The 22,021-nt window shown below is 36.3% G+C and overlaps 1 protein-coding gene across 4 annotated transcripts in view; it reads right to left on the bottom strand.

Moving 5' to 3' along the window:
• Positions 1 to 22,021, bottom strand: part of col12a1a (collagen, type XII, alpha 1a) — a 51,336-nt gene that overhangs the window by 17,710 nt on the left and 11,605 nt on the right. For 2 of the 4 annotated variants that reach the window (XM_053509221.1, XM_053509220.1), the window contains exons 14-35: positions 18,785 to 19,054; positions 17,221 to 17,487; positions 16,623 to 16,815; positions 16,355 to 16,479; positions 14,380 to 14,529; positions 14,175 to 14,294; positions 13,864 to 14,028; positions 13,568 to 13,714; positions 13,023 to 13,165; positions 12,109 to 12,238; positions 10,944 to 11,080; positions 9,419 to 9,548; positions 9,180 to 9,316; positions 7,239 to 7,368; positions 5,870 to 6,009; positions 5,646 to 5,778; positions 5,420 to 5,440; positions 5,199 to 5,338; positions 3,848 to 3,977; positions 3,614 to 3,753; positions 3,296 to 3,425; positions 2,349 to 2,491 (exon numbers count right to left, since the gene is read on the bottom strand). In XM_053509221.1, coding sequence (XP_053365196.1) covers positions 2,349 to 2,491; positions 3,296 to 3,425; positions 3,614 to 3,753; positions 3,848 to 3,977; positions 5,199 to 5,338; positions 5,420 to 5,440; positions 5,646 to 5,778; positions 5,870 to 6,009; positions 7,239 to 7,368; positions 9,180 to 9,316; positions 9,419 to 9,548; positions 10,944 to 11,080; positions 12,109 to 12,238; positions 13,023 to 13,165; positions 13,568 to 13,714; positions 13,864 to 14,028; positions 14,175 to 14,294; positions 14,380 to 14,529; positions 16,355 to 16,479; positions 16,623 to 16,815; positions 17,221 to 17,487; positions 18,785 to 19,054 — 3,221 coding nt within the window. The remainder of the gene's footprint in view (positions 1 to 2,348; positions 2,492 to 3,295; positions 3,426 to 3,613; positions 3,754 to 3,847; positions 3,978 to 5,198; positions 5,339 to 5,419; positions 5,441 to 5,645; positions 5,779 to 5,869; positions 6,010 to 7,238; positions 7,369 to 9,179; positions 9,317 to 9,418; positions 9,549 to 10,943; positions 11,081 to 12,108; positions 12,239 to 13,022; positions 13,166 to 13,567; positions 13,715 to 13,863; positions 14,029 to 14,174; positions 14,295 to 14,379; positions 14,530 to 16,354; positions 16,480 to 16,622; positions 16,816 to 17,220; positions 17,488 to 18,784; positions 19,055 to 22,021) is intronic. The other 2 variants (XM_053509222.1, XM_053509223.1) reach the window with 2 other exon arrangements.

The following is a 22,021-nucleotide window of genomic DNA, read 5'->3' as shown; positions in this document are numbered from 1 at the left end:
TATATTAGACTAAAATGACTTGTTTTACCAGTTTTAAATCGTTTTTTCTATTCATTTAAGCTGGTTTCAGTTGGACTGTACCAATTTCCACATGACTTCAGTTAGACTCAACACCAGGTACCAATTGAGCCCAATTTAAATTTCCTATCCAGCTGGAACCTTTACATTTGTAAGATGTGGTTTCTAATGGAATGTAGAAAGAGATCTAAAATGGCCATATGCTTGAAATCCTACAGTAAGTATGGCCAATGAACTGGTGGAATAAAAGTTATACAACTGTTAGTATAAATCACCGGTGTTAAAATATATGTTAAAATAAAGTTTTATTTTATGTCCATGCAAATCCATCTGTGCCCTATAACTTTTTCAGTTATTAAATAAATACATAAAAAATCTGTACTTTCGTTAAGGTTTCCCAGGACAGACACCTCACTTTTACCAGCACTTTTAAGAAAAAGAAGGTACCATATAGGTATCATGGTCTATAGGTCAGAAGGAGGCCAAAGTAGAGGAGAGGCTCAGGGGGACATTTTCTTTTGATGTCTGAATCAGCATCAGAGTCCATTTCTCACAATATAGTCCACAAATATTGCCACTATGGACTTAAACTCCCAGTTCTGAACTCTCTGCCCCAAACAGACTCACTAAGTATAGTCTAAAGTATAAGTATAAAAGGGCTTCCACAAGCACATTCATGTTGAAGTACAAGTTTTATGTCAGTGCCTGTCAATTCATTACCTAGCAATACACAGTAGTTCTGACTGGTTTTAAATTTTGGCCCTGCTTCTACCTCACACAGGTATAATTGTTTGTTCATTGCCTGAACTCGAAAGTTTAAGGTTCCAAGGTTTTGCTTCATGTTTTGCTTGAAGTTTGTTCTGATTAGCGTGCAAGATCAGTCAGCTTTTACTTCTGCCTCCTCTTCTGTTTCTGTTTCATCCAGTCAATCACTCATTTAATGTTAATGGAAATGGGTGTGTACGTTTTACTTGATGAAAAATATCTTGCTTAACAACTGCACCCAGAAGGTAAATCATTTATTCATGCATTAATGAAAAACACAATATGTGGTAGTACATTTGTAAAATTGTTGTTAAATTACTGTAATGCATTCATATTGGGAAAAAAATATTTAAAAATAACATTTTCAGCAGCAACTGTTTGGTTGGCAAGCTGTTTTAAAATCATTCAAATGGTAAAAATATCAATTATGATTATGTAGATGAGAAAATTAATTGGCATATTTTTAATAGATAACCTTTAGTTATGTTGTTTGGAATAATGTTAAAAGTCATTATATCATGGCAATAATTCATACAATTGGCAAAACACATGGAATAATCATGCAAGTATAAGCAAGTAAATTTGATATGTGTGCATATAAGGTCAACTACTTTAAACTCCCACAGTACTTGAATAGTTTGCTAATAGGTTAGGTATTACCCAAGTTTTACAAAGGAAATTCCAGAAGGGTTCCTTTATTTTACAGGAGTATGACAGTTGATGCATTATACAACACAATATAACCATGAGTGATTGCTGAGGGAAAATTAAGCCTCAGAAACCGGCCAAGCTATTCTCTGGCAAGTGTAGTTGAGATCCAGTGGGTAATAACTCAGGACCAGTGATTTCCCCTTCAATGAAAGGGACTCATTTAGTTTCATTCTCCTGAACTACAAAAGAAACAAAAGCTTTAATGCCTCTGTTGAATCTGGCAACTGTTCACTTTTTAAAACAATATCCCACTGACATAGTGTTGACCTTATTATTTTTTACACATAAATTCATACCGCTTCAGTACTTATGACCTGATGTTGTCAAGGTATTATTAAAAATGGAAATAGGTAATGAATTTATTGGGAGAAGAATGTAGCAGTGAGAAATGTGAAAAATCCCTAAAGGCTAAATCTGTCAGGTTTTGTCAAACAGAATGGAGCAGTTAGGGAAAACTGACTAAACAGTAGAAAAAAATATTTAAAAAAAATAATAATAATTCTCCTCTCTGATATACAAAAGGTTTTGGTTTTAGCTTAGTAATGCACATCTTTCATAATGTAATTTATACCCAAACTTTTTTGTGCTTAACTATTGCACTCGCATTTGTGTGTTAGGTAAATTAAGTTATTTAATAATAGTTTAGATTCTCTTCTGTATTAATTAAAGTAATGTAAAAATTAAACAGCATTCCATGACACAAACTATTATATTCATATACGTAGAAATCTGAACACAACACACTAAGCATAATAACTAAGCCTTAGAGCTTGTCTATTTGTCTTAAGGGAGATAACACACAAAGAGAGGTTCAATTTACTAGAAAGCCATATGTCTGATATAGAATTACTTACCGATTGAGAAGGACGTGTTCCTGTCAGCGGAGAATAGACAACCCTGTACTGCTGGACATCACCTGAAGCAGGCTCCCAGCGCACATTTAATGTGTTTGTAGTAGGGTTGTAAACCTTGATATTCCTGGCAGCTGAGCGTTCCACTATGGGATATATACGAGATTATAAAAATGTAAGCTCAAATAAGTTTAAACAAAAAGAAAAAAAAAAAAAAAAAAAACACCTCACAACGTTTGAAATGATATGAACGTATTTAATAGTGTGTAACTTAAAACAGATGCTTATGGTATTTGTGTATTTTAACAGTCTACCACATTAAGTAAACTGTGCTAGCATGCATTTAGGAACATAGAGTGCAAGGATTAGTATGAATAATAAACACAATTACACAATTCTGTACTGTAGTGAAATGATAAATAATACTCATTAACATGAAACATTTGGGGATCTAAGTTTTCGTTTCTGTGTAGATAGGTTTAACCTATAAAGATTAAAGAAAAGAATTCTTTCCACTAAATAATTTCATGCTACTGAAATTGTAACTACAACAACACTGTTAATTTTACTCAAAGACCAAAGGCAACGACAGAAAAAAAAATTTCAATGAACAAATGTAAAAGAGCCGAGAACATAAGAGGATCAGAGCCATGCTTCAGGTTGGAGACAGTAACAGCAGTCTTTTATGTGTTTGCATCTCCTTGGGATTTCCATTTAGGGAAGGAGATTACTCATGGATCGTCTAAAGGTCTGCAGTCACTACAAGTTATTACATCCCATAAACTGAGATTCATTATATCCCGTTCTAAAACTCATACAACAGAAAGCAAACACATAAAATTGTCTGTTAAGTAATCTCCCTTTGCACTGCACTAATTATACACATTTATAACATTATACATACCTACATACAGACATTTAAGCATGCTTGCTTTTAAAAGAAGACTCACGTGTCTTTCCATTTTCAGTCATGCGTTTGCCCTCGCCAATCACGTATACTGGAACTACAGTGACGGCATACTCAGTGTCAGATTGTAGATTCTTCAAGACATTGCTAAAAGTGTTTCCAGAGACTTGAACCTGAGAAAAAAAGGGTGAAAAAATATGTTTACTAAAGGCCTCACCCTCTATATGCTTACTAATACATTTTATATCATGAAGACATTCATAATCATAATACTGAGTAGGTAGGTTATTTTTAACAAAAAAAAAAAATCTGCAACTTTAATATGCAACTTGTAAATCAGAAAAGAACTGTGAGTATATACCATGTCCTCTGGTCCCCCTGGCAGAGCATGATAGAAGATCCTATATTGGCGCACATTGCCCTCAGCTGGCTCCCACAGAACATTCAGAGAGCTGGTGGTAGGATCAGTGACGCGGAGGTTTCGCACTCCTCCAAGGGCCACTATACAAAATGGGATACATTTACATTACAGTTTAGACATTACTACTTACCACTGAGTGCATGTATACAGTATGATTTACGACAAAGCACTTACATGTCTTTCCTTCACCAGATATGTCTCTCTCCTCTTTGGAAGGATACATAGCTGTCACTGTGATGTGGTAGGGGGTGTCGGGAGTCAACTTCTGCAGATTAATCGTGTTCTTTTTCCCACCAATCTGCGTCTGTATGGGAAAACAAGACAGCCACCTGAAAAAACAGCTTTCCAGATAACCATCCATTTGTTTAGAGGAAGTCCAGTTCAGTAGGAACGTTATTATTCAGTCTCAGCTAAGAGTGTTTAGAAATCTTTAAGCAACCTTGGGAGAGTCAGCTTGCCCCAGATACAGTTAAAAGTTTGAGATGCCACTTTCCGTCCATAAGCAATGCTATCTGTAAACCTCGTATAAGGGAATGCTCCAAATAAATATAGAAACAATAATTTAAACATTATTTTAAAATGTTTATACCCTTTCGAAAATCTGACCTGATTTGTTTGCCAGTGCTCTTTACTTGAACTTAAGATGGACAGTGAGAAAAGTTAATAAAATCCCACAACCTCTGCAAAGATAATGTTGGGAAGATATGGGGAGACGCTTCCCTTATCCCTTGTCGACTACTCCTCTGCACTTTGGATAGCTTAGGAATCCTCACCAATATCCCACCCACATACACACATGCATTTGTCGCAGTCAGAACCATCTGCTATTAAAATTACATAATATATTAATATATTCAGGTTTCTGTTTCTTGAGTTACTGATTTCCAGCGATGTTTTAAATAACTAATAATAATGTTGCAAATAACTAACTGCTAGTTTAACATAATTGCTTTCCTTTTACTTACGAATATATATTTGAGTCCAAACTTAATATAACGGCCGAATAATGAAAATTCTTTCAAAGTGAGGGAAAACAGGAAAAATTCAAAATTCTCCCCAGCAGTCAAATCCTCTACAAGTCCTTTATAAACATTCCAACAGCTTCAACAAAGTGGAATATAAAGAATCTGCATCTATATAATATAAACTCATTCTGCAACTCTTCAAGATGTTTGATATTACAACTGTCTGCTGTGAATGTTACCTACCACAGCGTTAAACTATGTGAGGTCACTGCATTCCGTCGAAAACTTTAAACCCTCTGCAATTGATAAAATCCTTATGACAGGGTCAATGTTACAGATCAACAGCCATGAGAAAAGCCATATACTGTACAAATATAATATTTTGTGTGTATGGAACTTGGCCATATAGTAAACAATGCTTTCTAGTATTAGTATGCGTTTATAGGTGAGAATGGTGCTCATTTTACAAATATCATTTGTGCAATAAATGATTTTATGGCTCTCTTGTGCCATAAATGATTCTACAATTGTATGATCAGATGATTTTAAAGTTAATTTACCGACAGTGGCCTGCCTCCTGCTGTAGGCACGTATGTGATCCTGTAGTTCTGGACTTTGCCAGGGGCATGATCCCATTTCACTGTGAGGGAGGTTGTGGTGGCGTTAAACACCTGCAGGTTCTGAGGGGGTCCACTGGGTGCTACGGATATAAAGAGTCAGATATGTTTGTTCATATCATAATCGAAGTCTCATTTATGTGTAGAGTGCAAGAACTACTTACCAGGTGTAACTATTCTGGATACTAAGAGAAATGGAGATAATAAGAAATAATACTGATTGTTAAAATTTAAAACTTCCACTTTTATGTGTGCTTTATAAGGATAACAATAATAATAATTTCTAATTTATACTGAAATAATGCTATATATGTTCCTGCAATTGCATAAAGGTCTATTTGAACCCCCAACCCCACAAAAAAGAAAGAAGAAAAAGAATAAAAATCTTACATGTTTTCTGGCTTCCAATGAGGTCCTCACTCTCTGATTCATCTGGGTAGATTGCAGTAACCGAAACATCATACAATGTGTCTGGGTCTAGGTTTTCCAGGAGAAAATTAGTCTCCTCAGCATTTAGGATATCCTAAACACAGGCAATACATTTTGTGACTTATTACATGTAAAACAACATACACAATGCCAATTCTTCAGTTTGTTTCAACTAAAGCTCGTACATATACATAGTTGTTCTCGCCTGACTTCGACCAGCCAATGCGATAGAGGGCCACGTCAGGGGCGCCATGCTCCCAGTGAGCTCTGAAACTAGTCAGTGCCACTTCAGAGAACCTTAGATTCTTTGGTGCTGGTACAACATCTACAGTTAAGTACAAGGAAGAAAATCAATTCATATACAGAAAGAAAATTTACAAACACAGGCTGTTTTAATCTCTATGGTACTAATTTACACTAATCAAAGGAACAAAAGGCAAACATTTATTTTATAAGTGTTAAAGTAAGGCTGACATGAATAGTTTTGACATAAAGTGAGACTTAAATATTGGTATTAAAATAATTTCATTAAATATTGTTTTTACAAAAACAATTTACAATTGTGAACAAATGTTTGCATGCACTTATCATGAATATGAATGTCATGACAATATTGGCCGTGCAATGAATTCTTTAAATTGGTTCCCTGCTGGGACAAAATGATTATAAAAAGAATGCCTCAAGAATTTAGTGCACAGGGTCAAAAAAAGACACAGGGTGAAAATTATACATTCTGTACATTACACTTAATACAGTATTTTGTTAAATCTCTCTCTACAGCCATGTAAAAAAACACTTGAAAGTAGACAGTGACACTGGTGTTCCAGCAGCTTCCAATTCTTGGCAGTCCTGTGCCTTGGCAGTTCCTGGGTTGTTCCTGACCATCTGAACCAAATTTGCTTTAGCTGAGGATGACAGTTTGGGTCTTCTTCCAGACCATGCCAAAGTGGCTAAACCTCCCAATAACTTCTACTTACGCATGACTGTTTGAACTGATCTTGGAATCTGCAGTTGTTTAGAAATAGCTTCAAGGGACACATTCCTGACTTGTGTGCTGTAATTCTACCCTCTTCTTTCTCAGATCTGCACTGAGGACTGTCAGCACCAAAGAATTAATAATCCACAGTATGTGGGTATATAATAAACCTAGGTTCCAAATTCTTGGGAGTTTTCTTTAACAGCAAACAAAAAGATGCAGTCTAAAGATATACAGTGTTTTCCATTAAAAAGACCAGATCAAATAAATCACTGGAAGCCCAATATGGCCATGACATTCATGTTTCTGATAGGTGTATGTAAGCTTCTGATTGCAACTGTATTTTTGCTTAACTGTCATGTGAATGTTTAACAACTGAGTGTTTACTACAATCAACCTCTCAAAACCATTACGTCCATTTGTCTAAAAAAGAAGTTCTTTATTGGGCAAATTAACATATATTTAATGATCTCTTTAATGTTTACCAGAAAACCTGTACTGACCTACACATCATTCATGCAAACATTCTTAATACAGCATTTTAAAATCTTTTGTACTCTACAATGCTAGGAATTTACCTGTAGTGGCCTGATTGAGCATTGGGTTCCCAGTTCCAGCATCATATACTGGAGTGACAGCCACGTCATATTCAGTTTGAGACTTTAGATTATCCAGGGTCTGTGTGGTAACATCCCCATCCACTTCAAGCTGCAAATAACAGGATTTTAAGACATTTGAATGTTAATAATGTAATGTGTACATTATAATAATGTAATTAGAACACATTCAAGATCTTTTTATACAATAATTATAATAAATGTATAATTTTTTATAATGTCTACACACTCTGGTTAAAATTGCAGGGCTTTGATGAAAAAAAAAGGAAATCCTATAAAAAGATGTTAGGGTGAAATATGACGTGATATACTGCCCAAAATTTGCGAAATGAAAAACAAATATACAGGTCTTAGGAGAAAAAAAAAAAACTTGCAATATCTTGGCTGTCCTCATTTTAAAATACCAACAGTTTATGATAGATTGATCTAAGGAGTGGGCTTTGACTGTGTCATGGCCAAATATTTATCTTATTTTTCTAAAGAAGAGAACAATTACCATCTATTTTCTTCGTTGTATTGGATTTATGTTATCATCATGCTTAAAGGTGAACCTTTTCTTCATCTTCAGCTGTCTAACAGAGCCCTTTTTTCATAATGGGTTCTGGAGCTATCCAAAATTCTCTCCATCTTGACTACAATCCCAGTTCCTTAGTCGCATGTCCTATTATAACTTAGTATGCACACTTATGCAACTGGGTTATTTGTATGTTTTTTTTCTTTTTTTCCTTTAATGTTTCTATTTGTTTTTCACTTCATGGATCACTATATCACAACATTAAATGTGAAAAACAATCTGACATGCGATTTAATAAAACAAAAAACATGCAATAGCAACAGTGCTAATAAATATTTTTATATTCATCACAATAATCAACTATAAACAGTACAATGAAAAATAGGGTCAAATTAATTGTGCATTGGACATAATTGCACATGAAGGATTTTTGAAAATCAGAAACTAGAAATCATCATTCCTTTAAACATTTTAGACGAATAAATCCAAATATGAAGCCTTTCCCCTTTCAAAATGTAAACTTTCTGCTAAACAGTTTATCCTGATCTTTTAATCCAACTGCATGTCATCCATCAGGTAAGAGGCTGCTTTTTGCAGGACCTCAGTCTGAAAGAAGGTGTTTACCTCATCTCTTCATTCCAGTACTAAGAGTCACAAGCAGGCTCTGATTTATGCATTAGTATGTAGAGTGCTTCTCTGGCTGCATGACAAAAAGCGTCCAGCAATAAACCAAAAAATGCAAAAGGCAGAATAGTGCTAAAGTATTGTGACAACGTTGAGTGCCGATCACAAATCCACAGCCTTCCATCTTCATGTGCTGTCTCTATTTAGTAGCAGACGTCTGACTCTATGCCCTGCTTCAGTCTTAAAGGCAAAGCTTCTCAGTAAGTGCTTCCATCATGTTGCATAACACATTTGATGGGACAAGAGGCTCATATTCATCAATGAATATGTTTCCTTATTTGGTCCCCTGACTGGTGTTTTGTATAAACAAATGTACACTGTTTCAGATGACACACTGGTGCAGCAGATTTATGTGCAATGGCATGGCTTTGGTCATTGGCTTTGTTGAGCTACCGATAGAAAATATATATCTAATAAAAAAAATGGGAACATTTGCCTGCAATGCACAATTTAAAATTTCAAACTTGATCACATTACAGCACCATTAGGCGTTATGTTTATTATCATTATCTCTATGTACAGGTTTGTGCAAAATATTGGTTTTAATCACATCAGTTTTATTAAATAACATTAATTTCATAGTTTTGCTTAATTGCAATTTCCCTTACAACTCTGAGGATATGTTTGACAAACACTATATACTTTTTATAATATATTTTAACCTTGTGCTTTATGTGTTCTAATGTGATGGTCGGTTAGCTTACCTCTTTACTCTCACCATCCACAGGTTTGTAAGTAATTATGTATTTTCGTACAGGCCCAGATGCCGCATCCCAGCTCAGAAACATACTGCTGTGAGTGACATCTGTAATTGTCAGCTCACCGGTTGGAGGCAGTGGCACTACAGGTGGGCAAAAGATAAACACACACAAACAAGCTATGAGAATCACAAAGCTATGCCAAGCATTCCTGCTTGGAGCTAGCATGCTCTAGCACCACCTACGGGTCACCCCTTGAGCAGTAAGAGGAGGGTTGGTCGTTTCGCCCTTCAGGGCAAAGAGTGTGATGGTGTACGCTGTGTTGGGGAGAAGCTTCTTCAGCTGGACTTCCGTGACCTTGGCTTTCACACGCATCTGTGAAGGTTAACCACATCAACAGTGAAAGTAGTGATGGTTACTGTGATGGGATTCAGTTACAATAACTGGTTTGACTAGTGTAACAAATTGCATTCCTAGTCAACCGAACCAATGCAGTGTTTAGTGTTTTCCCTAATCAAGGGAAGGTTTGGCCCATGAAAGGCTTATGATTCAAACAATAACATATACACGCATATACAGTGGAACCTCAATTCACGAACATAATTAGTTTAAGTTCAGATTTTTTCTATTAGAATACATGTAAATCCGTAAGTCCGTTCTCCTTCACTATGAACTACATTTAATTTTTGATTCATTTTGTTTATACCATAAAATATAAACCTAAAGTCTGAAAGAGCCTTAATTATAGAAAAATAAATAACAATACACAGCACTAAATGTATATATAACAACTTCATTTTTACATGTATACTGTTAATGCACCTTTTTTTAGGGAGACTCACTGATGTGAAGGAATAGATCAGGTGGGGAAGAGGTTAGGGTTTGAGCCCCTTCCATAATAACACTGGGTAATTCTCCTTCAGGGGTTTACTCTCTTTTTTTGTTTTTTTGGGCTCTGGTTCGTACGTGGCAGCTGGTTTAACAAAAAATCTATGCATCTATGCAATCTATGTGTTTTATCTGCACTACACGCTTGCGCAACTGCTCTGCACAAAAAAGAAACAGCATCTTCGCTCTTATGGTGTAGCGCAATAGTTCTGTCTGAGCGATACTTCTCTGGAAAGGTTTGGACGTCACTCAACTTTGTACAAAGATCTTTTGTCATGATTATGAACTGATGCTGGGTAATGGCTACATGCCTTTGTTCAGCTGATAGTGTAGCTTGGAATGGCGGTTACTGGGTCGTATTTCAAGGAGGAGTTTGTGAACAGGGACAAATTTTGGGTAAATCTTTTGGTCATGAACTGATATTTTTGGAGCGTTCATTAACCAAGGTTCCACTTTATGTACAAAAAAAATAGGATGGGTTTTATATATAAATAAATGCATTTACACAACATATAAGGAACTGTATTAGATACAGGTCAACACTAATAGTTAGACTTAAACAACTTAGGCAACATCTTAAAGACGTACGACATTAGTAGTGCCTTTCTAAATCCCCTAAAGACACAATAATGATTTATGTGGTTCTATAAGCAATGTCTAAAAATTTTACCCATAAATGACTAATAATTGGATTTAAATATCTACTTCAGCCACAAATTTCACTTTATTCCATTAAATAAAAACACAATCTTTTTCAACCGTGCTATGGTGAAGTGCTGAGTTGGTGAATAATACTAGCTAAAAAAGAGTTTCCACAGCCTCTGATGTAATGAAAGAGCTGTTGACTATTTTGCTATAGATGATCTGAGGCGCAGCTCATACCTCTTTTCTGGTGGTGGCATTTATAGCTGAGTATTGTAATTTGTAGCCAGTAGCACCTTCAGTTTTCACCCATTTCACCCTCATGGTGGTGGAGGCAACTTCATAGATGATCAAGCTCCTTTGAGTATTTAGGGCCACTACAAAGGGGAACACATCTTTTCTCTTTTTCTTTTTTTGGTCCTTATTTATCTAAACCATGAGGCTGGCAGGCAGCACAGATGGGCCAAGACACGCACACTGCATGATGGTTATGTGAAGGACAATGAGGATGATAAATGATGATAAATGGCAGAGAGGATGATAAATGAATGTCAGTGCATTTTACATACTTACATAATGGCTTATGAATGATGATGACAGACAAACATAGCACGCATTAATAACACACAGATATGGCAACATTACCACACAAGCTAAACATTGGTATATAAACACAACAGCAAAGGCAGGATTAAACGAATGACACATTGCTGTACCATGCAGCATCATGCTGTATCTACTGATAACATTTATTGCACTGTGAAGGAAATGATGATGGTTAGAATTAAGCTAATGCTCAAATATTTAGCATAACAACAAAAAAAAGCTTTAAAGCAACATACACATTCCATTGCACAGTTTTTATAAAATGTAAGTAGTCTAATCAGTAAAATGTTGCCGTAGCAAACCATTATGGAAAAAAAACTACCAGAAGTACCTCTTTCGAAATAGGTTACAGGGTTTTTGTCCATATTTGTACAGAAATGTCAAAGTATGGCATTTTTGTGATTGCATGATCAGATAAATTGTTAATATAACACAAAAATTGCTGGTCTCATATTTAACAAATAATCATAAAGAGATTAAAATGTGCTTTTGAAAATTTCTCAGTTAGCACTACTAATATCTGAATGAAAAGCATATGATTTGCTATTGCAACAAACAGTGTTTCACATTTAATAAGAAGAAAAATAGGGACTCAAAGCCAAAGCCTCCAATAATTCCAATTTAAGTGTTTAACCCAACAAGGATAATGACAGAGCCTAATACATTAAATAAACTGCAATACTCAGAATATAAAATGTCTTAGATGCATTTTTATAAAAAGGAATAAACATTTTAGTGGAGGCTTTGGCTTGATTTATTTCAAGAAACCATTTATGATAGAAGTGAAGTTGGCTCTTACATGTGGTTTCTTTGCCACTCAGGGGCTCACTGCTCTCTTCTCCAACCACAGCATAAACATTCACAGAGTATTCAGTCAGTGGATTGAGACCTTCCAGCACCACAGTATTCATTTCACCATCCACAAACAACTAAGACAGGGGGACACCAAAGAGAGAAAAAAATAATTTATAAAAGTTGTACTTGAAAGTCATTAGGCAAGAATGTGACATGACAAGTCCAAAAGAATGATAAATGTTGCATAAAAGACAATACTTAAAAATAAAAGTTGAATGCTGTTATGTATAACATAGAGGTGAGATTTGCAAAAATAATTGAAGGTTAATTTTGTAACATTTTAGAGTGCAGATCCAGTGGTCTGTGAGTACAAGAGCCAGATAATGTGTGTACAGTTGGTGTTGACTAATTTCCTTTTTCTAAGAAAGTACAAATGTTCTGTGCAATAAAAACGAACATGGAAAATGGAGACCCTCAAGAATTCCACATACTGTACCATTTATGACTATCTATATCCCAAACCTAATGGCATGACACTTACTATTTATGAACTAAAGGAAACTAAGGGCTTTAAGATAAACTTTTCTTTTATCTGGCATTCAACATAGAAAGGCAGCCACAAAAGGTTTGCCCATTTGAGGAGAGAAAGTACTACAGCCTGCAACACATAAAATATAATTTGGGAATTCCCAGCTTTCCCTTGTAAATTTTTCTAATGGAGTTGTTCATGCTTCATTACACCCCATTAAGGGGCTGAACTCAAAATGAGTGTGTAGGATCCAAAATGCTTTTGTTTGTCTCTTCGCACTGATTCCAATCATGACTAGCCAAACTATTTTGAGGTAAAGAATGTTTTTGAAAAGTCTTTTAGATTTCTTTCAATTCTCAGGCTAAACTTTGTGGAGATAACTGTGTTACCTGTCGTGTTTTTCCTCCAGCGACAGGGAAGTACTCAACACGGTACTTTTCAACAGGAGCCTCAGGCCCATTCCAGGTGGCACGGAATGAGGAGTAGGTCACCTCAGAGGTCACCAGGTCAGTAGGTGCTCCTGGTGGTCCTCCTGAAAGGCATCATGACGACACTTTGACATTTAAACACTTTAATCTCTATGTACAGATAAAAATGAGCTGTCTACCAAGATTTTTTGTTCAAATTCAATATGAGAAAGCTAATTTTATAAGACAGATTTTTGACAAAAATTAAAATAAACATGTTATTGTAAAATTGTATCTGTTTTACATGATGCTTAAGTTACGTATTTCTAGCAGGAGAGAAAGTATGTGCTATCCATATGATAAATGTGTATGTTTGCCAGATTTCCCCTATTTCCTTTACTATTTCTACAGCTGGATAAAATACCATTTCACACAATCACATAAAAGGGTCGATTCAGTCACCCCAGTCACCAATTCAGATGCTTTCTACATACTGTACAATGTTTATAATCCAAATTTTAAGTTACCTGGCCCTTTGACACTTGAACACAGGTTATTTGTCAGATCGTCAACAATGTCCAACAGAAAAGAGAAGTCCATCACATTGTACATATGGATTTCATCAGGATCAGTGGCGATGGAGCGCAACTCATTCTCATCAGCATTTTTCACACCTGCACACCAGAGTGTCAAGAACACCAGTTTAGGTTTTTTTTTTAGTTTTTTTTTTTTTTAACTAGACCAGTACATAATTAATATACAAATTAGAGCCAACATGAAATACTAAGATAAAACAGATGATTATTAAGAAAGGTTTCCTCACCAATAGCATAAAGCTCAACGCCACTGTCGCGCAAATTTTGCGAGTTGACAATAATGTCATCCTGAGATTTGCCGTCAGTGATGAGGACTCCAATTTTACGGGAGTTTGGACGCATGCCAACATTAGCTTTGAAATTGTTCTGCAGGATGTAATTCAAGGCAAGACCTGGAGAAAATGGAAAACATTAGGCATATTTACGGTAGTTAAGCCTAAGCTTAGCCTATATAAAGCTAACATATCCTATTAGCTCTGTTAAATTAATAAATTTAATGATAATCACAAGCATTTTATAAGTATATATATATATATACCTGTCATAGTGTTTCCTCCTTTGTAAGGCAAGTTGGCCACAGCCTCCAGGAGTGCATCTCTTGTTCTATGTGCATTCAGGTGCCACTCAGTCTTTGGATCTCCACTATACTGGGCCAAACCTGTGCACAATAATAAACATTATCTCACAAACAAATGTCTCTCGGTACACACCCAAATATGCAGTTTGACAACAGATGCCCTTACCAATCTGGACACGATCTGGGCCGATGTCAAAAACACCCACCATGCGAGCAATGAATGCTCTAATGGTCTTGAAATTCAGACGTCCGATACTCCAGGAGCCATCAACCAATAGGACAATATCAGCCTGTGCAGTTGTTTTGCACATTACATCTGACCAAGCAAAAAATAAAAAAAATAGTGTTACTATACAGACGTGCTGTCATTTCTGCAAAGTGAATAGAATTAGAAGCCACCTATAAGGAAGTAAATGTTGTGATGGGGGAGGAAAAAAAAAACACAACACTAAAGAAGTTTTGGACACCAAAAGAGGCGAGACCAGCAATAAAAAATGGTATTTATTAATAATATCTTCTTTACATTATAAAGTCATGATACAATATTTAAGATTTTATATATAAAAACACGACACATAACATTGTAAATTATGAGATTTTTATTAAAGGGATTTTGCGGAGTCCATCGTGAGCAGCAAAAGGTTGTGATCTTCAAGAGTTCAAGAGTTCCCCGTTCTGCGCCTTATTTCTCCTTGTTTAAAGACACCTGAACGTTGTTCCACTGGCACGTGACTTTCCCTGCTCAGGAAAAACAAGGCTGCATGGAGCTTAAAAACAAAACAAGCTCACACTGAAACCACAATGAAACAATTTCTTTTCATAATCTTGGCGAAAGGCCATAGCCAGGGGATAGGGAGGACTAATATTTCAAAGTGTTTTTAAGAAGTTTAAAAGGCTTCCTGAGATTTTGCACACGTCATGTTTTTTTGTATTGTCTGTTGTAGCTTTCCTGTTATAAATAAAGAAAATAATCAAAGGCTATTAAATTAAAAAACAGATGTTCTGCCTTTAGAAAACGATACATACTGCATCAACAGCAGAAACTGTAACAAATGCAGGACACATTAAATGTGTTTTTAAATGTATTAATTATAATTGCAACGCTATCAACAAGTAGTTACATATTTTAAGTTATATGTTATGTAATTACCTAAAACGCTTAAAGGAACTAGTTCTGATTTAATTAAATATTAAGATTTTGGCATTTGAGCAATCCAGGAATATATGAACTCCCTTGAGTGTTTTAAGGTTACTCAGGAATTTTAGCGTGTGCAAACACATGTCCTGCTTTCATCTTCTTCTGACAGCACATAATTTAAATGCCACAAAATCTGTTCAAGAGCAAAATACAGCACCAATAGGCATATAAAAAAACTATCCTGTTCCTGTTTCTTTTGGGCCGTGTCTGTTACTAAAAGAGTGATTATCTTGTGTGAATCACTAAATCTAAGTCTTTACAAATTATATCGCTTTGAAAAGCATAATGTAGAGTATTGACTTACCTCAAATATATGCATTCAATGGTTTTGTCTCTAGACTTACACTTAACACATTTCTATTATTATTATTATTTGGCCATGACCTCTGTGGCATACATAATAATATATATAAAGTGTAAGTCCAAAGAATATGCCTTAATCTTATCTTTCTCTCCAGATCTTTGAGCTCACTGCAATAGCTCATGTCACTGGATCTGCTCCCAATTAGGAGCTACATTCTACACTCAGGTCATCAGTCTCAAAGCTATCCACTGCACACATCTGATTTCTTCTTAAACAAACATTAGACTGTGTTTAGACTGATATGTGAGCAGGCAAGGCTTTGTCATATCCTCTCATACACAAAAAGCCATCTGATATTATCTAACCATGTGGAATAGTCATTGAATTCTCTAATTAGTGAAACTGTTAGTCAGGGCAAAAGGCATGCACATTTGCTCCTCTGTCTAAATGCTGCATTCTGAGGAGAATGACTTTGCCGTTCCAGACAAAAAATGTTGTGTAATCTGTCCAGATACGACTATCACTCAACTAATATATTTTTTTTTTAGATCGACATGCAAATGCTGCGTGACTAAAGTCAAGATTCATGCTGCCTCTAACGATTATGCCTAATTCGAGTGGCTCAGGAGGTCACACTACCTGGAGCATCAATGGGAGGAAGAGCAGGATCATCAGACAGAGTGGTCTTTTCTTCCCCAGCCAAAGGCATACTCTCTCCGCCATCAAAAACACCAAACACACTCACAGTGTACTTAGTGCCAGCTCTGTTGTGAAAAGTAGAAGGCACCCACACATTTTAACTCTTTTAAGCAATAAATAAGGAAAATGATCAATGAATGATCCATAGATACCACAATGTTTAATCGCTCTAGGATAAGAGGAATGATATAGAGATTTAAGCACTTACCTTAGCTCTTCCAGAACCACTGTGTTGTCAAAAGGTCCAACAGTAAGCTGCCCCAAGTCTACCTCATCACCAGTAGGGTGGAAAGTCACCTTATAGCCCTTTACCTCTCCAGGTGCATGGTCCCAGGATACTCTGAAACTGGTCTTAGTGGGCTCAGATGTTTGTAAATTTCTTGGAGATTTGTATGGTGACACTGAAACAAAGATGGGACGCAAAATGAGGTGACCACACAATGAAATGGGTGGCTTGATATATATTAATATTAATGTCAAATACATACTTACTTACTAGACTCTAATACCACTTATCAATTAGATCTTATAAATACCATTCAGATAGTTTGTTTTTAATTTTTTTTTTTTAATAAATTGTGTGTATATTGACAATTACTAATAAATAATGACTGATAGAGATGTTAATATCTGTAACAAAAACAGTTCTGCTGTTGTGGAATAAAAATTGAAGGATAAAAATAAATGAATAAATAAATTAATTAATTAATTAATAAAATTATTTTCTTTTACATCTCAAAAATTTCCAGCAACATAGGTACATGACAAAATCACTTAACCCAGTATTCAAGGATTCGCAAACCTACATGTGGTTCCTGATCCTTCCCTTGCTATTCCATCTCCATGTTTGTAGACAGGAACCACTCTGATGTCATACATTGTAATGGGCTGTAAGCGCCGCAGAACAATGGTTGTCGTGCTACCAGAAGTTTTGGTGACCATTGGCCGGTCTCCCTCACGAGGCTTGTACATCACTCTGTAATTAACAACATTGCCTGGTGCTGGCTGCCAAGTTGCCCGCATGCTCTTCTCTGTCTCCTCATTTACAACTATGGCTCTTGCTGCAGCTGAGACTGAAGGAGAAATCAAAAGTAATATATAATAATTACATAATTACCAAAACTATTTTATAGCCATAACTTTAATATCCAGTCAGGTACATGGCAGCATTTTTATAACAAAGACAGATTTCATCCTCAGGTGCAGGAAATAAAAAAACACCCTGGAAAACAAAAATGTATTTCTGGTGAAAAACCATCTGCCAAAATACCCGCCATTCAGCCAGTAAGAAGACAATCCAGTAAGAACAGATGCATTAAGCCAAACCTGAGCATTCTCAGTCTGACCACAATGTTCTCTTTCCATACAGTGTCTCCAGGTTTCTGGTGCAGGAAAAAAGCCGAATGACTTGTCAAGGCCCTAAATTATTCACAGAATACTTTTAGACACTGAATGTTTTTCCAAAGTGGGAGTTTTATAGGTGGAAAATACAACTTCCAAGTTTCTCTGAACAAGGGCTGACCAAAACAGACACAATAGGTTACTGAAAAGACGCTGAATATTAAAACGGGGAAATGGCTAACCATGGACATGAAACACAGAATTATTAAAATATAGTCAGTCATGGTTTTTACTTTAATGTCACCTGTCACATTTGTGAACTTCAATAAACACAAAGGGCAAAAACAGTTTCACCATCTAAACATTCTCCTGTGAAAAAGATTTACATTCCTTTAAATAAGGTTCACATTCCCTGTACATGCTTTCCTTATTTTAGCCTTATAAGTGAGGTAAGCCTGGTGGATCTTATTCATCAAGTTCTTCATCCCGATGAAGACAACGAGTAGGTATGACACAATACATCAGTAGTTCACACTTTCATATAATAAAAAGGTCACACACATGAATGAACAAAGTGGGTATGTCACTGGAAATTCAGAAGGAGCAGCCGCACAAGCAACAATGACGTTATTCTTGAACTTGTGGAGGAAATCATAAGTCATGCTCACTTTTTCCACAGCACACTGGAAGACCAGATTGAAGTTCCTTATAAATCATAAATCCTTTGTCAATAATACCCTACTCAGTCCTATTTTTATATATCTTTTTGTTTTATATACGTTTATATAAGTTTGTTTGCACCAAACGTTCATACAGAAACATAAGGTTTTTAAAATATGTCGCAGTCTGCATTGGGCAATGAACTCACAGTTGCATACTCTTTAGTCTGGCCATTCAGTAATGTAAGATTGCATTTCTTTGCATCTCCTGAGGTAAGCTTAGAATGAGGGGCCCCTCTTCGACTAGGGGTAAGAGAAAGCATGTGCTGTTTCTCTGCTGGATGCATTATGTTGGTGGGAATGAACTTACCATCTGTGGTTTCCTCTCCCACCAGCGGCTCTCCTTCTCCAAGGCCGTAGGCGGCATAGACAGAAACCTTGTAGCGTGTCTCTGGTGTCAGCCCTTCAAGCACGGTGCTGGTGACATCACCAGGCACTGTTTTCTCCCCAGCCTCTTCGGAGAACAAGGATTTCCAGGTGACCCGGTAATGCCGAACATTGCCAGATGCTGCTGTCCAGAGGACAGCAAAACTGGACTCAGTGACATCCTTCGTGACCAAGTCTTTGGGAGATCCAAGAACTGGGAAAAAGAAAAAATAGGTCAGTAGAACATACAGAAATAGAGCTGTAAAGCAACGAGCTTTATCTTGTTCTAAGGAGGACACGTTCTTATCCAGGTTACTTTATATGCCACATAAAGATTATAGCAATGTGGTAAATTGATGTTGAAGCTACACGCAAACATCATTAAATCTAAACCAGTCCTGCTTAACCCACTGTCATTTTTACAATATAATATTAAATTACACCCAAAGAAAGCTCTGCAAAACTAATTACTGTGCCTGCCACATGGTCCTTTCGTGTTCCATGCTCAGTGTTATTTTCCATTCTAACAAGAAATTCAATCCATAAAACACAGACAATAATCTGTTTTCCCATTATACCCCCACCTTTTTTCCCACTTTCTTACTAGAACAAAGAAAGAGAAGAAAGAGAAATCGGGAGTGATTGAGAGTAGTGTTGACTGGTTGCCACTGAATATTTGGCTGTATGTGGTTTCCTGTGTAACATTCTGACCACAGGGTGGCTACCTGTCTCCCTCTTAACCCCCTACTGACACTCGTTTGCTTGCTGCCCACTTGGTGATTCAATTAACTGCATTTGAGAATGTGTGATTCCATATGGGGAATTTATTGACATAAGTAAAAGACTCTAAGGGTTCAAATAATAAAACTGAGACACCCAGTTTCCTGCTTTGCACTTAGTGGGCAAAACCCTCAGCATGTGGCTATTCAGTTTGAGGTTTGTGACTGATTTCGCTTACTAGGTGGTTAGGTTTACTATGAGCTATAATCCTAGTGTGGGGGGTAATGAATTGACAAAAAGCACAGTTTGGGAATTCCTGGCTTTTATCATAAAATATAATGTGCTATGTCAAAAGAAGAGGCTAAAGTGTCTTGGTCCAAAGAAGGTCTCCCATCCCAGCATTCTGACATTCTGATAGAGCACATAATAATGACTCCTGCAGACAGCTGTTTTTTTTTGTTTTTGTTTTTTTTGCCCATCAACAATCTAAAGACTAGTGTGCATGAGTGAAGAGGTTACGCACAGCAGAACCACATTGGTATTTTACTGATTTTGTTACAAAGCATTCAAAATCAAATTAATAATCAAAGCATCGTTAACACAAATACTTTAAAACAATCATTCATCATACCAGGTAACACATTATCAAAAACCCAAACTGCTTTTAATGCCAGATCAAAACATCAGAAAAATCAGAAAGAGATTCTTCCTTTTGGATAAGTTGAAGTGACCAGTTAGAAGTTCCACTTGGACCATTTGTTTCCTTTCACCTTTTAACTGAGCACACACTTCCCCAACAAACAGATAAGACGTTTTCCCACCATGATTTATGAGAACCAATTACAACACAGCATGACATTTAACGCAGAAGGTCCTTGACGTCACACAGCTTATTTCTAAAAGACATAAGTTCTAACAAACCAGTCAAATAACCAATGCATTCACAAGCCTGCCAAGAGATCTGGATCAGCTGGAAAATTCTGCTAGTGTAGTCCACAAATCCAACATTTCAAATGAGCACTGATGAACCCCAGATTCCCATAACAACATCCTAATTGCACACAGAACTTCCAGATTTTAGAGAACAACATCCCCATGCTGATCAAAACACTATTGGACATACTAACTCATGTCAGTTTGGTTTGAATTGTTTTAATTGTCAGAACATTATTTTAATCCAAGCAGAGGGCTGTGAGTAAGAGGTAAAACATTCTCTGAACTCATACACATTTCCCATTAGCAAGTCTACATAATAAAATCGCATCCCAAAATTCCAATTAATTTATTTAAAAAAGGAAAAATACCCAAATTACTTACTGTTAGTCAATAAAAGCACTGACCAGGTTTTATTCAATTATAATAACATATAATCTTCCAAATAAATCCATTATATGTTAGCATAGATTAAAATTAAAAAATAAAATAAAAAAAAGCTTCAACTGTAACTTATAAAATAATGTTTGCAAACACAAACATGCTGAACTCAAGCCAAACATTTGAACGGGTCATTCAGACGACTGAGCAAGCTTTACTTCTATTGAATAACTACTTCCAAATGCCTTGGCAATCTTTCACATTACATTTAATACATTATCAGACAAGCCTGAAGGCATTCAGGTTTGGCTTTTCGTCCCCCGTTTTTTTTTCTTTTTAACTACCGCCAATTGGTAACAGTATTCATTTGTAACAGCAGTCAGTTGGGCCAAATGGTCCTTTAAAACTAGCTAATGATATGTGTTATCCACAGGGGACCGAGGCATAGGGAATTCTCCTCACACCCAGACTCAGCCCAGGGCTTCTCTCAGGAGCTCTACCTAATTGTACTGAATGTCTTTTTTCCTCCTACAGAGGCTTCCAGAAAGTTTATGGCATCTAACACAAAGAACGCTGTGTTTGCTACAGTGACATAGAGCTAATAGAGCTTAGCCTAGAGAGCATGTATCATCAGAGAGAAATTAATCTTCTAACCCAGTCTGCGTGGGAGGCTTACAATACCGACTCAGCAGAAACCGCAGTGCACAAGTAACTGCTGAAATGTGTTCTGGCAGAGAAGCTGGTGAAAATATTAAGCGCAAAGCAAAGACAGAAGAAACTGTCTCAAAGTTCCATTACACCAGCAGTGATAAAAGAGGAGAAAAGTGAAATAGTCATAGTCATCCTTATAGGGAGACATTTGTTTCTTTCATTTTTTATAATGATGGGGAAAAGGGTTCTGACAGAATTCTTTGATTTCCAGGAATTTTATTAAAGGAGCTGGTCCAAATCTAGGGCTTCTTTCAAGCTTTCTTTAACCATTTCCTTAAGTCTTTTACTTTTTAAGCTACATTTAATTTGAGACTTTGTGTTGCATCCCAGCAATGACTTCCCTGAGCAATAAAATCCATTCAGTCATTTGCTGTACTGCTTATCCCATACAGGGTCGCAGGAAATACAGCCTTGAGGCATTGGGCGCGAGGCAAGT

The sequence above is a fragment of the Clarias gariepinus genome, chromosome 13 (genome assembly GCF_024256425.1).
Source record: "Clarias gariepinus isolate MV-2021 ecotype Netherlands chromosome 13, CGAR_prim_01v2, whole genome shotgun sequence".
Lineage (NCBI taxonomy): Eukaryota > Metazoa > Chordata > Actinopteri > Siluriformes > Clariidae > Clarias > Clarias gariepinus.
This window is presented reverse-complemented; position numbering and strand designations above follow the sequence as displayed.